This window comes from Bactrocera oleae, chromosome X (assembly GCF_042242935.1).
Source record: "Bactrocera oleae isolate idBacOlea1 chromosome X, idBacOlea1, whole genome shotgun sequence".
Taxonomy (NCBI): Eukaryota; Metazoa; Arthropoda; class Insecta; order Diptera; family Tephritidae; genus Bactrocera; species Bactrocera oleae.
In genome coordinates this window covers 32,757,042-32,772,313 of record NC_091541.1, presented here as the reverse complement: position 1 = coordinate 32,772,313, position 15,272 = coordinate 32,757,042, and the positions used below count along the sequence as shown (strand labels likewise).

General features: G+C 32.4%; 1 protein-coding gene across 8 annotated transcripts in view; it reads left to right on the top strand.

Annotated features, from left to right (window-relative positions):
- Positions 1-4,503: 4,503 nt before the first annotated feature.
- Abcd1 (ATP binding cassette subfamily D) overlaps positions 4,504-15,272 on the top strand; it is a 78,165-nt gene continuing 67,396 nt past the window's right edge. For 4 of the 8 annotated variants that reach the window (XR_011397395.1, XR_011397393.1, XR_011397394.1 and 1 more), the window contains exons 1-8: positions 4,560-4,874; positions 5,125-5,351; positions 5,735-6,421; positions 9,049-9,147; positions 9,211-9,350; positions 9,413-9,585; positions 10,423-11,297; positions 11,357-11,446. Coding sequence is in view for 5 of the 8 variants with exons in the window: in XM_070112710.1 (XP_069968811.1) it covers positions 5,808-6,421; positions 9,049-9,147; positions 9,211-9,350; positions 9,413-9,585; positions 10,423-11,297; positions 11,357-11,446 (1,991 nt within the window). In the remaining 3 variants the exon portion in view is untranslated. Of the gene's footprint in view, positions 4,875-5,124; positions 5,352-5,734; positions 6,422-9,048; positions 9,148-9,210; positions 9,351-9,412; positions 9,586-10,422; positions 11,298-11,356; positions 11,447-11,535; positions 11,882-15,272 lie in introns of those variants that run through there. The other 4 variants (XM_070112713.1, XM_070112711.1, XM_014244279.3 and 1 more) reach the window with 4 other exon arrangements.

The window sequence follows — 15,272 nt, the reverse complement described above, 5'->3', positions numbered from 1 at the left end:
TTTCCCATAATTTTCTAGAATTTTCAATATTTTGTTCAATATTTTTTTTTCGTAGTTAATTTTAGCGTCTTTTATTATTCTATTCAATATTTTGACGTAATTTTTATATTTGTTTCTTAAATTTACATTAAATGGATCTAATTTTAGATGTTTGTACAACGCTTCCTTTTTTCCACATGATTTTACAATTGATTTCGTAATCCAAGTTTTTCGTGGCAAATTTTTTCTTTTTTTACCTTTATTGGTCATTACAATTTCGGACTTTTAAAGACAGTTTTGTATTTCTTGTGTCACTAAGTTTATAGCTTCATTTGGATCATATTTCGCATACCGCGACCAATTAATTGTACTTGCTATGTTTGCTAGTTTTTTATAATTATATATTTTTTTTTCACTTTTTTCTTTATCTATTTTTTCTAATGACATCCTGATATCAACAAAAAGTGGAAAGTGGTCTGGCATTGGTATATTTAATTTAAAAGTTTTTGCACTAATCTTTTCATTGTTTTTAATAAAAATATTGTCAATACACGTTCCTCTTTCGCTATTTATATCAGAAGGTCTAGTTGTACTTGTGAAACCTGGAAAGAATCCATGTTCTATGAAATTATTTAAAAATTCTTCGCTTATATTGTCACATTTCAATATATTAATGTTAAAATCACCAATTATAAAATGATTTTTAACATTCTTTTTAATTTTTAAATAATTTTTCAGATTTACTATAAATTCTAGATAGCTGCGATCGTGAGATCTGTACAAAGATGATATTTCTAATACACTATTATTATTTAGGTTTATTATTGTGTTCAGAATTTTTAATTTTTCTACTTCTATAATTTTTGTAGTTTGACTTATATTTTTTTAACGTATATTACAACGCCATCCGATTTGTTTATTATACTTTTGTTGTAATATATGTCATAACAATTTAGTTTATAACATTGATAATATTCTATTTTCCAGGATTCGGCTCAAACTATAACACACGGTTTGACCCTGAGTCTCCTAAGTAAAATTTGTAATTTTTCGAAATTCGCATTTAAACTTCTAACATTAATATACATACAAATGTTGTTTTTGTTATTTAAATGATCATTAAGAGTCTCTAAGTCATCGTATGCCACAGTTTGTTGTACAATTTCATTTTAAAATTCGAAACAATATTATTAATCAGGTTGGTTATGAGTTGATCGTCTATTATTCACGTTATTCAGTGCCTTACCTATGGCAGTCATCACATCAGGTCTCACTCTGTAGTCGGTATTGTCAATATACTTTTCAATTCTCCTTTTGAATATCATACACTTCTCATAACAAGTTGCTTCATGGTCTGTTTGAAGATTTGTACAATATCTGTTATTGCTATACTCACAGTTGATGCACTTAACCTCTGTACTTTTGCATTCTCTAGTTGTATGATTTCCAGCACACCTCAGACACGTGGCTGTACTTTTTCTGCACTTTTGTCCTTTATGTGTTAGCATACCACAGTTATAGCATGGTTTTATGCCTATATAATCATATGCTCTACACTTTTGATTTCCAATATATAATTTGTTTCCGTTATCTCTAATTCTTTTATATATTTCAGCAGGTGCCTCAATCAAAACTGTTTATGTTCCCTTTTTGTCATTAGTATACATGTGTAATATTGTACATCCCTCTACAACATTAAACGAATTTCTCTGATTGATGTCTTCTTGAATTTGCTCTTTGCTTCTTTTGCAAAGGCTTGAATTCCTACTATTTTTAGCTTCGGTTTGTTGATCTCTTCTACTTTAACGTCACACATGTCAGATAGCTTAGAGTTTACAATTTCAACAGTTTTTTCTACACTGTGATTATCACGTACACTTACTATTATTTCATTTTTATCTGTCTTTTCATAAACTTTATTTGTTTGTATCATTTTTTGACTTATTAGGCATTCTGCTACTTTTTGTTTTAATTCTTTTAATGTTCCTTTCTCATTTGTTTTCTTTATCGTTATTTTGTGTGCTGTTTTTGGTTTTAAGATATTTCCTGCAATTACTTCAGCCAAAGTATTAGCATTGAGACTTCTAATTTCACTTTTTTTCTCTTTATTGAGTAATTCCTTCAGTATATTATTTTTGTCTTCTAATTCTAGATTCAATTTTTTTAGTAGATCTATTTCCATTTTTAAAGTTTCTATTTCTGCCTTTTCAATGACTCTTTCATTGTGATCTGTTCCATCTTGATCCATATCTTCATGATTTTCCTGCATTAATTTATTATTTAAAGTTACTTGTTGCTCCAGAAGTGTTAACTGCTGTCGCTGTTCATTTACATGTGTCTCTCTTTCTTTAATTATATCTTCTTGTTCATTTATTTTCTTTTCAAGACTTTTTATCTTTTTTACATAAAATTGTTCTCTTTTCAGAATTTCACTTTGTGCTTGGTACTTTATTTGTGCTGTTGTATTTCTCGCTTCTTGTGTTACCACGTGCACATCAATAGAGGTTAGGTCTACCTCTTTATGTTCCTTGCAAACTCCAAGACAGTCACTTATAAGAATTCCGTATTTTCTTCTCACAAAGTCATTATAATGATACACTGATTCACAGATAACACAAACCACCGATTCAAACTTAGTGTCATCATGGCACTTATAAAATTTTACCGCCGACCGATCTGGAGGCTTTTTCCCCGACGTGGCCACCTTGGCCATCGTCGTTTGTTTTTGAATATGAATCACCAGTTAGTATGTGTTGAGAAACTGCTGGAAAAGTGCGATTGGATTTGTATATGTGTTACATACGTCTTGCAGGGTCAGCTTCCACACCAGAGATCCACACTCCATTCTAACCAGGGGTAATGGGATGCCCAACTCTTTTCAGTGTGAGAGCGCCTCAAAAACAGCGTTTTTTATAACATTTTCTGTTGTAGCCAGATCGGACAAAATAATAATTTTTGGGAATTTAAATTAAAATACCCATCATTTTTTAGGATTAAATATTATTATACTTGTATCCTTTAAACATATGCAGATACTTTTTAAACTCCTTTTATTGTGATTTTGTGATATATTAAACAATTCATTTTTAAACTTTCTATACGTAATCAAAACAATATATGTATTAGCTCTCAATTAATAAATGTTTTTAAAAATTTTCAACTGAAAATCAATACCAATAAGCATGACATCACAATATATATCATCACATACATTTCAATTTCGCGTTTTCTTTCATTATCATTGTTTTCCAATTTTTGTTAGTGATCTTCAAAAGCAGCACAAATCTCTCTGTTTACATATTAGGATTTTAATCTGGCCGTCCCTTTTTTCCAATTGCTAAACGTCACAAGATTGTAATCGATTCTTTCGATAATCTATTCTATATATACTTTATTTTTATTCCTTATAGTTCAAAAATTTATTTATAAAATCGCAATGCCATTAATGGATATTCAAATTAATAAAAAAAATAAAGCATAAAAATCAAAAAAGAAGTTAATTTTGTGTGTTTAATCAAAGTAATCGTACTGTTGCTATATATCAGCTGCTTCGCATGTTTATTACAGTGGACATTACATCCAATATATACTTTTTAAAAATAAATCCACATGGTGCTAGGCGCTACAAGTATATTCATATATATGTATACTGAAAATATAATAACATGTAATTGTAAATCTATTAATAATGTGCTCTCGAATATCAAGAATCGATTTCGGAAGGTACGGGTCAACTTTAATGGAACAAGCAGTCACCGACGCAAAACCGTGGACCGAATCAGCTGATACGACCTAAATTATGAGAGCGCAAAGCAAATAAACAGTCATTACCGCTTTAACAGGATATCCGCGAAAATTGGATTTTTCCGTAGAAATGAGTGAGCTGAGAATGAGAGAGCAATCTATTGCAACGCAGAGTTGCCAATCTCAATATTTTGTAGTAATTTAAAAATTAACTTAAAATATATTTGAAAGTTTGCTAAATTAACTCAAAACCATAGTAGAATACACATATTTATTAATAGATAAACTATTTTTAATAGTTGGATTTTAGTTTTAAGCTTTCACAATATGAAAAATTATAACCAAAAAACTAATTGTGTGAAAAATCGTGTATACAAATAGGACAATGGCAACATTGGTGAAATAAAAACAAAAGAGAATAACTGATTTCTGCGTTGCTACTACGGGCATAACTTATGACAAATTTTTTGCGTGCAATGAGTCTCCGCATGACACTAACCACCTCTTTGCATGCCCAACGAACCCCACACATCTAACACCCTTTCCCTATGTTTCGACCCCTTCGAAACAGCTCGTTTCCTAGGCCTCCCCTTAGATAACCTCAACGACAACAAGTCTGGAACTTATCGCCCAAACGGGGATTCGGTAACCGTTACAACAACAACAACTACAAAATTGGTTTGATAAGGAGGTAAGTATGGACCCTTCCATATGAAATGTCGGTGACTGTTATGCTATAAACAATTGATTATTTTAAGTAAAAAATCGATTCTCGAGTACAATCGAAATCGAGTTTTCCATCCCTACTAGGCTTTATCCAGCTAGGAAAAATTAAAGTGATAAGCATATACCATGGTGATAAGTGACTTAGGTTTGCATAGGATTGACGTAAATAATTTCTATAAATGAAATTACCATCTGTTTTTCTGAAGAACAAATAACATTCATAAATAAATCTATCCGTTTCCATAACAGTCGGGTCTACGTAACCTGAACGGACCCGGACTTTTTCCGGCCAAGGACTGTCAACTCGACAAAATTCTGCCGCTACAACAACAATAAATAAATCTATAAAAATAGAAGAAATTTATCAACACTTATATTGCATTGATTAAAAGTCTTTCAAGTTGCAAAAGTTGTTAAAAAGAAAAGTCTGAAGTTATTTATAAAAATGTTTGCATGCTTATAACAAAGCTTTTCAATAAATTGTCACGAAATGCATATCGTCACTTAAATTACAGAATAATCTACCATAAACAATTTCGAATAATAGCTGTTTTTTTTTTATTATGATTCACTTCATATTACATATATGTACAAAATTTGAGCTTCTGCTTTTGAATATAAGCATAATTCAAATTGGTTTGAATATCAGTAGTAGAATATTTTTTTTCATTTTAGATATATGCTCGTATGTGAATGAGGAAATTTATTTTTTTGCGCTATTTTACGATGTACTAAGAGGTCACAGTTAAAGACCTCGAGTCCAAAGTAACATCGTTAAATTTTCTATTGTCTTCTGATGATGTATGTAGTTAAATCCGTATTCATCAAAAGTGATATAATAAGTGATTACGGGAACTTCGCTCCGATACTATTTCTAAAGATTAAAAATTCAACAATTTAAAGTAAGTAATTATTCTCGCTACATGGTGACATAGAGTATAATACGTAACCAAGACACAAATGAAGATATGAAAACTGTAATTTGGTAAAGGACATCGAAATATAAATGGATTATTGTGGTTTGAAACTTTTTAAATAGTTTGAGAGAGTAGCTCCGCCTTTTAATAGCTTTAATGTTCACATCTCACATACCACCAAAGCCTTTTCAACCAAACGTGCTAAAAAAAATAAATCTAGCATCCCTCAAACACTATAAATAAATGAAATTTGATAATAACAAAGCCCATATCATGTTCTCAAATACGTTTTTTTTATTACTATATATGCTTAGTTGTAATTGCTTTGTTTTTGTAAATGAAGAATAAATGATTATTTTGTATTTTAGACATTTTCAAAACAAACGCCGACAACGATAATATTAGCATATGTAATTTTTTTGAAATTACTATATTAGTATAATGGCGGTTTTTTCGAAATACATTGATCTGGCGATGCAGAAATACGACGAAAACGGTTTATCGAAAACCATAATCAGTAGAGTGATACTCTGCGCGGCAATCTGTGCCTATACTTTTAAGACTACATATCCGTTATTTGGAAAGCAGTTTGTGAATAAGAACAACGTTGAACATACATGCAAAAACTATAATAGAACTTTGTATAAGGAACTAAATGAAAAAATAGTTAATGCCACGGAGTATGAAGATTCGAAATTGGCTGAAGCAGAAAAATTGATTATAGCAACACAATTGAAAAGGCAATCTTTACATCTAGAACCTGGCCTTAACAAAGAATTCGTTCTGCAATTAAGAAAGCTCATAAAAATTATCGTACCAAAAGTGATATGTTACGAAAGCGGCCTATTAATCGTTCATACTTTGTGTTTAATATCTAGAACATTTTTATCAATTTATGTAGCTGCGTTGGAAGGTGCCATCGTAAAATTTATAGTACAGAAGGATGTGAAACAGTTTGTTATAGTACTTTTAAAATGGTTTGGAATAGCTATACCAGCTACATTTATAAACTCAATGATAAGATTCCTGGAAAGCAAGCTTTCATTGGCTTTCAGGTAATAAACTATTAACCTAATTACAAATACCTATTAAAAAATAAATAACTGTTTTTATATATATTCATGATTGGGAGTTTAGAAAGTTTAGAAAATAGGACTTATTTTAATGCGATAAGATACTAATTTACAATTTGTTCTTAATGTCAACGAGTGGTTATCTTTAATTTCGAATATTATTATTAATTTTATTTTATTATTACTATTAAGTAAAACTTATTTTGTTAATTTCCTTTTCAAACTGCTCAAAAAATTAATTTGAAATGTGTGTGGAGCGTAATATAAAAAGCTATTGAAGTGTATAGGTTTCAAAAGCTGCACAGCTTGTATCCAATAAAATATGCTTTGCTAATGTTACTGGGAATATATTTTACTATGAATACTTTCCACATTCAAGGAATTTTAACATTGCGCATTTCCTGAAAATCATAGAACAATTTTATAAACTCCACAAGTTTTAAACACAGTTATTAAAAGTTGCGAAAATATTTAACATACGTAGGGTTCAACGGACTTCTGATATTATTGGTCTCTTTCAGACAAAGAAAGTTTGATAATCTAAACCACTCCCATTAAGTATGAAGATGTCATAGAGATATTAGTTAAGTAGTAAAATTTGTATAATTACGTAATACCAGTGGGGTTCAACTACAACCTGAGATTGTTTAGTTTTAAATATATTTATTTTTTATTCGATTTTATTACTTATTGTTAAGCTTTAAACAAGCAGATACATAAATAAAGATTTTATATTTCTAAAATAATTTTTATATATAGTGTTTGGCTTAGTAGTGTATAAAGTGCTTTTAGTTAATATATGTATATAGGTATTAAAATGGCCTTTGGTTAATATGTGGTTTTGGAGACACATGTCTCTACGTAGATTATTCCCAAACAATGCGCTGACATAGTTTTTTTCTAATGTTTTACGCGCGTTATGAGTGTATCGAAAATTGGATAGTCAGAGCAACAGAAAATATGTTTTAGGTATACAAAACAACGATCTTCTTTCGAACTTTTATAATAATTAAACCGCTTTGTGGTAATTTTATATATATATATATATAATATAAACCAATGATCTACCCAGCGATCGCACACATAATGCATATGTAAAAAGTTTCAGTCAGTTGAAGTGGTACGGAATTTTTAAATTAAATTGTTTAATTAGAATTCCGTACCACTTCAACTTAAAATCTCTGTATCTCAAAGGGTATTAATATTATTGATTTGGTGCCAAAGACTTTCCTACAAGTTTGTTATTTACTTTCTATTCTATTTTTCTGAAGCTAGTGTTGTTTACGAGATAAATCCAAAAAAACGCGAATTTCATGGAAAAATTAGGTTTGGGGGCCCGTACTACCCCACAGGTGTATCAAAGGCCGCTGAGTTATAAAATTAAGAAGAAAAAAAATCAAGTTTTACGTGTATTTTAGATGGAAAAACTTTACAGGCCTTGGTCTAGTACTTAATATTAATATTAAGAGCTCAAACTTTCAGGGAATTTTTTTTTTGGTATTTCCAACAAAATTTCACCATGGGATCGAAAAAACAATAGTTCAAAAAAAAGCACCCTAGTATGTATACTTGTTTATTATATTTGAACATACATATTTAAGATTAGTGGACTGTATTTGTTGTTGTTGTACCGGTTACCTAGTTCACGTTTGGGTGATAAATTCCAGATTCGTTGTCGTCGAGGTCATCTAACGGGAGGACCAGGAAACGAGCTGTTTCGACGGGGTCGAACCATAGGGAAAAGGGTGTTAGATGTGTGGGGTTTGTTGGGCATGCAAAGAGGTGGTTAGTGTCATGCGGAGACTCATTGCACGCAGGACATGTGTCCTGTATTTGTTCTTACATATTGCTTATCTTATCTTATTTGATATTCTTAGTATGTAGATTAATAAAAATACATACTGCATACTGAAAGTGATGAGCACCAACGCACATGTTCATTTTTAAACAAGGCTTAGTTATAAGTTATTGTGGCATTAAGGGTTTAGGTGTAGTCAGTGACATGAATTTTACAATTTATATTTAAACAATTTATTTTTATCAGTATTTTAATAAAATTTGTATATATGTCTTATTAAATTTTATAAAAGTAAAACAACTTCGACTGAATTTGACAGAAATTAAGAATCCGGTTCCAACCTTCTTGCAGTGACCATCACTATTTCTTGGAGATTCATCTAAAATCAGTCGGACAAAAAAATCTGTTTTATTAATAGAAATTCGAGTGCCTGTTCGATCCGGAACTAGTTTTTCATGTTTTCAAAAAGTTGTATAAATTTCATTGAAATCTACCGAGCGGTTTTCGAGCGACAATACTCACAAGTTCAACAAACATAGTTTTGGGAAAAACGAATTTGAAGTTTTATACGAACGTTAGAGAGCGCCCGAGGTTCCTTCGCTACTTATCGAATAACCGTAAAGTATTAGGCGAATTAACGTCAAATTTTCAGAGTATATTTAAAGATATCATACGTTAGGAAAATCAAAAAGGGAAAAATGGTTTTAAAAAGTTTTACCACCCTTAATATAAGATATTGCATCTAATTCAAAGGACATTTCCTCTTGTGTATTTATATTTTCATAATATTTTCGCATCTTACTTTTTTTAGGACTAGATTGGTGCGACACTCATATCGTTTATATTTCAAAAATCAAAATTATTATCGGGTTTCTAATTTGGATGGACGAATAGAAAACGCTGATCATAGGTAATACAATTAAAGTAAGCACCTAATTATAGTTGTACGTATTAATAATTTGTATGTAATTAGATTGACAGAGGATATAGCAGTATTTGCTACCTCAGTAGCACATCTATATAGTAGCGTTACCAAGCCATGCTTTGACCTGATGCTTATTGGGTTCGCTTTAATGCGATCCACCCAAAAAATGAAAGCCAACATTGTTTCAGGTACCAAACTATTTATTATAAATATTTCTTTGTGAATGTATAAATGAATTTTCTCTTAATAGGCCCAACACTCGCCATTATAGTGATATCGTTAACAGCACATATAATCAGAGTTGTTTCGCCGAAATTTGGCCAACTTGTAGCCGAGGAGGCTAATCGTTACGGGTATTTACGTCATATACATTCTCGTATTATAACGAATTCTGAAGAAATAGCCTTCTACGGTGGCCATAAAGTAAGTTTTAGTTTAGTTCTTAAAGCGCTTTAATAAACATATCATTAGGCAAAAAAATGAATAGTTACAAATTCAAATTCTAGGCGGTCCTTAATTAGTACAAATTCTGAATACAAGGAACTACTGCCATACATACTTTTAAAGACCTATGCGCATATTTCCATAAAATTAATGCAGTTCACTTTCAATTTTTTTTTGGTTCCCCTTTCGTTTTACCCTCACTTCTATAAAAATTGAATTCCTTTTTTTTTTTGTATGTAGTCCCTCAGTTTTTGAGATATCGCTCTGAAATTTTGAACACGTGTTTTTCTCCCCAAGAAACTACTCATTTATCGGAACTGCCGATATCGGACCACTTAAGCTGCCATACCAACGGAACGATTAAGTTCTTCTAATCTAGTGTTTGATCAAACCTTTTTTTTTTTAATTAACAGAATGCAGCCTCAGGAAAATTTTGGTTACGTTTCGTTAGTGGATAATAGTTCAAAAAACATAGTTTTGAGAAAATAGCATTTGAAGCGTCCGAGAACCCTTTGCAAATTATAAATAACTGGAAAAGTATTTGCCGGATTTACTTCAAATTTCCAGAGAATATTAGCTATACTTTAAGAAACTGCAAAAATTAATATTTATGACACATATTAGTGTATGGTTTTATAGATTGTCAAAGATCCATTAAACAAAGATATATTATAACAGCTGATGTATCACAGGGATCCCGTAAAGATGTGCTTTAATTGGCGGTATATCTAGGAACTATTACTGTTATTATTGTATTATGAAATTCTCCAATTTCATTAATATATAATAATAATTTATACTATTCAACCTTTGTAGGTGGAATTGCAACAACTTCGTCAAGCATATAACCGTTTAGTTAATCAAATGAACAACATATTTATACAAAAACTCTGGTTTGTTATGCTAGAACAGTTTTTCATGAAATACATCTGGTCTGGGACGGGAATGATAATGGTTTCGCTACCGATTTTGACGTCAGGCACAGCATTACACAAAACAAATCTCTATGATCCAGTATCTAAAGAAGTGCTGAACTCAAGCGTTAGTGAGCGAACACAATATTTAACTACTGCACGAAATTTACTTATATCTGCTGCCGATGCCATTGAGCGGTTGATGTCATCATATAAGGAAATTGTCGCTTTGGCTGGGTATACTTATCGTGTTGCTGGAATGTTGCAAGTATTTGAAGAGACTGCTCAAGGTGTTTATCATAAAAATACGATCGTTGAAAACAACGAAATAAATGGCATTATTGAGTTTAAAGATGGTAAGCCAATTGCCAAGGGCCGCATTATCTACACGGATACGCCTAATGATATGACCATCACATTACGAGCTGTACCTGTGGTCACTCCTAATTGTGATATTGTCGTATCAAGTCTGACTCTTTGTATTGAGCAAGGAATGCATCTCCTTATTACCGGACCAAATGGCTGTGGTAAATCCAGTTTATTTCGTATATTAAGTGGTCTATGGCCAATTTATGCTGGTGAATTGCTTATACCTCGTCCTGTAGAGGATAAACCATGTATGTTTTACATCCCCCAACGTCCATACATGTCAACGGGAAGCCTTTGTGATCAGATTATTTACCCTGACAGTCGAGAAGATATGTTACGCAAAGGTTTTACAGAGAATCAGCTCCGAGGCATTTTAAAAATGGTCTGTTTAGAACATATAGCACAGCGGTAATTATTATGAAATAATGTTTGTTAGATCTATTTTTGTTTTTATTTTTATATTATAGTGATGGTTTTAATGCCGTACGAGATTGGAAGGATATTCTCTCTGGGGGAGAAAAACAGCGCATGGCAATAGCACGACTCTTTTATCACAGGTAAACCATTATCCATATGCGTACTAAGTAAGGTTTTAAATATAAACTTACTAACTGTGAAAAAGATTAACCGTCTTTATCTACTGTAGCTATTTGGCGAAAAACAAAACCTCGCATTTCCTTTGCCGTTAGGTAAATTTGGTCACCTGTAATATGTACAACGATGTTTTACAGAACTACTTAAAAGTTATAACTGCAAATAAAAATAAAACATATGTATTATTAATTATAATAATAATTAAATATTAATCAATTGAAATACACGGCTATAAACGCTGCTGTAAAATTGCATATGCTACACATCACTTCGCCAATTTTAAACAAATATTTAGAAAACTGTCACATGTATCTAAAATAGTCGGATTAATACAGCTAAGCAAGTTATTTTTCACTAATGAAGAAAATATTTCTTTCAAATGCACACACATACACGTATATTAATGCGATATTTTAATGTTACTATTAACTGTTCTCGAACTTTCCAGAGCACCCGCGAACCCTTAGCTAATTATCAAATAATCCGAAACTATTTGTCGGATTTATTCCATTCGAAGTATTTTTCTAACATATAATTTAAGAAAATGACAAAAATTTAATTTTATTTGAAAACTACTGCTAACAACGTAAGCGTTTGGTTAAACAACGTAATTGCCTCTGATTTCTATTTAAATAATTCCTAACGTAACGTTTCGTTAACGTGTATCAAGTGAATAAGTTAAATGACTAACGTAGTTTCATGACCAAGTTTCTTTGAGTCTTCGTTTTTTATTAATAATACAGCTCAAGGGTTTTTCTCATTAATTTAGAACGATATTTTTATATGAGTTAAAAACATTAATATTTGTTCGCGCCTATCTGGCATCACCTTTATAAACATATGTTTAAAGCTTGCTGGGCTTTTGGGCAATTATGTGCTTGCTGTCAAACTAGCTTCTGTTATTTCGCTCTCTTCAATAAAGGATTTCGAACAGATAGCATGGATAACATGATACGAAACACCTTGAATCGGGAGAGTCCTGTCAAAGTTTACATTTTTTATAACATTTTACAGTGGTCCCACTAAGAAAAGAAATAAGTTTTGTGCTTTTTTAATGTATTTCTTAGATATTTTTTGGTTTCCATTTAACAGAAAAGTATACAAAATTAAAATTTGCTTAACAAGCTAGATATACTATATGCGGTCTAAATATATGTACATGTATATTTTAATCACAAATGATTTTTAAAATTAAATTTTAAATCTTAATTAACCAAAATATTTAAATATTTTTAAACACTTGCAAATTTTAAATAACCTATTTATTTTTTGATAATGTGTTCGGAGTCAAAGTTTAAATAATATTTGCGGTGAATTCTAACCAAAATATGTATTATATATACGTTGAAAATTGGTATTGCTAAGCAAAACAATACCCTGAGACAAAATACCTACTCTTTCTTAAAAAACAAAACCATATTAAATACCTCTAAATAAAGATTAGAAACACACGTAAAAGTCACTAAAAAATCTGATCTCACAAAACTCACTGATATCGCAATTTATTTCTGCGGGATTCTTAGCGGTAGCTCTTTGTTTTGCTTGTCACCTGTTCAGTAGCTCATGAACTTTCAGTGCTGCCAAAGTAAACCACGAGATCATGAGCTCTCTCAAAGCGCATAGAGAGGAGTTTCGGATCATTTAATCCTTTAAGATAGGTCGTATTTAATTGCAATCCGCAATAATCCACTTAAATCTTCCGCATATAACCGCGTGCGTTATTAAACATCAACATATTTTGGTCATTTGAGCCGGATATCATCGCCTTTTAATGATATTCCGTAAAACCGCTTTTATTTTGAATATTTTTCGCATTTTCAACATTAAACATGTCTTTTGTGAAAATTCGGGACTCCGCGCTAAATGCTATCAAACGCTATTTGCAATCTAGCAAAGAGGATGCTCTGTCGGTAGACATTGAGGTTATAACGACTTACCTCCAATTGTTAGAGGAACAATGGATTCGCTTTTGCATAGCGCAACAAGAGGTGGAGCTGACACATGTAGACGAGAACGTTTCCGTGGGGGAGCAGGCACGCATTAAGGTGAGGAATGGAAAGCACCGGTAAAGCTAACCTGAAACGTCTGTGGCTAACTCAAAGGCAGCAGACATTGCAAACTATCGCTCAAGATTCACCTGTTCCTGTACCTACTTCCAAAACTGCAGTTGCCTTCATTTAGTGGTGATCCCACTCAATTGCTTCCTTTTCATGACGCCTTTTGTTCTCTCATTCATACGAATGTCAATTTCTCGGATGGACAAAAATAGCCACATCAAAGTACTCATGTCAGTTGGGAGCGCAGTTAAGGCCACTGCCAAGGAAATAAAGCAAGTTCTAAATTGTATACTTTAACGCGTTGGTGCTCTACATGCGCTCGAATGACCAGATGAGTTTTGGGATGACTGGCTTATTCATCTCACCGTTTCAAAGTTAGCACACGAAACCCGTAAGCAATGGGAGTTATCGCTTGTCATGGACGATCTACCATCTTTCTCTGCTCTTCGAGAATTTCTTGAAAACCGCGCATGCCCATTGGAGATGGTACCACTACTCAACACTACCGCAAAGACAACGACAACAACAAAGAATGGTTTCCATACGGCATTTACACAACCTGAAGTACATAACGCTACATCAACCGCTAATAAGGGACCGAATTGTGCTTATTGTAACGGTGAGCATAAAATCTGGGTTGGCTTAAAGTTCACCCAACTCGACTCCAAGGGTAAACTAACTGCTATTAAGAAGTTAGGCACGTGTATAAATTGCCTAAGCAAAGGGCATATCCTCACTAGTTGCCATAGCACGTCTTTGTGGCTCATATGCTAAGAACCTCACCATACTTTACTTCACGCAAGCTTTACCGATCAACACGTAAGGTTCGATGCTCCTTCAAAATGTACAACGTTTTAATGTCACCGCACACTACGCCGACACTGATCGCGTCATTCTACTAGCAACCGCTGAAATTATGGTCCAAGATTATACCGGTCGTTGGCAACCCGCTCGCCCACTCCTTGACAACGGTTCGCATGCCTCATTCGTCACCGAAGCGTATATCCCAACGCCTTCGCCTACCCAGAACATCTTCATCAGTTCATGTCACTGAAATTGGGTCACTACAAGGAGGTCGTGCAAACGGGGAATTTACGCTTCTCATATCACCCCGAACGCTTGATGCTAAATTTCAAGAAAGTACGTTCATCTTGCCGAAAATTACTAACGATCTTCCAACCTCCGCTTTACCGACGTCTTCATTGCCGCATTGTGTGAATTTGCCACTAGCCGATTGGCATTATTTCAAGCCCGGGCTAATAGACATTTTTATTGGAACGGATGAAATGGACAAATTTCGCCTACACGGACTCTGAATGTATATTCTTAAGTTCAAACTGCAAAAACAAAAATGTATATTCCTACTGTTATTTTTGTGATAACGGAATTTTAGTGTAAAAACAAGGAAACATATGCACCATTAAGTCTGCGTTCAGTTAGCTTGAATTGGAAATACCGTTAATTCTCATAAATTTGTTCGTTCTTTTAGCGTAGATTATGTGTTATTGTGTTTTAATATAATTAGTCGTTTAAAAAATGGAAACCAAAGGAAAAGAAATTAGTCTGTTGGAAAGAAAAATTATCATTAATTTGTGGAAAGATGGCAAAAGTTTCAGAAAAATTGTGCAAACTATTGAAAGAACGTATTCTTCTGTCCAGCGCGTCGTAAACAATTTAAAAAAACCGGAATTTTAACGTCAAAACCGCGATCTGGCCGTCCGAAAATATAAGG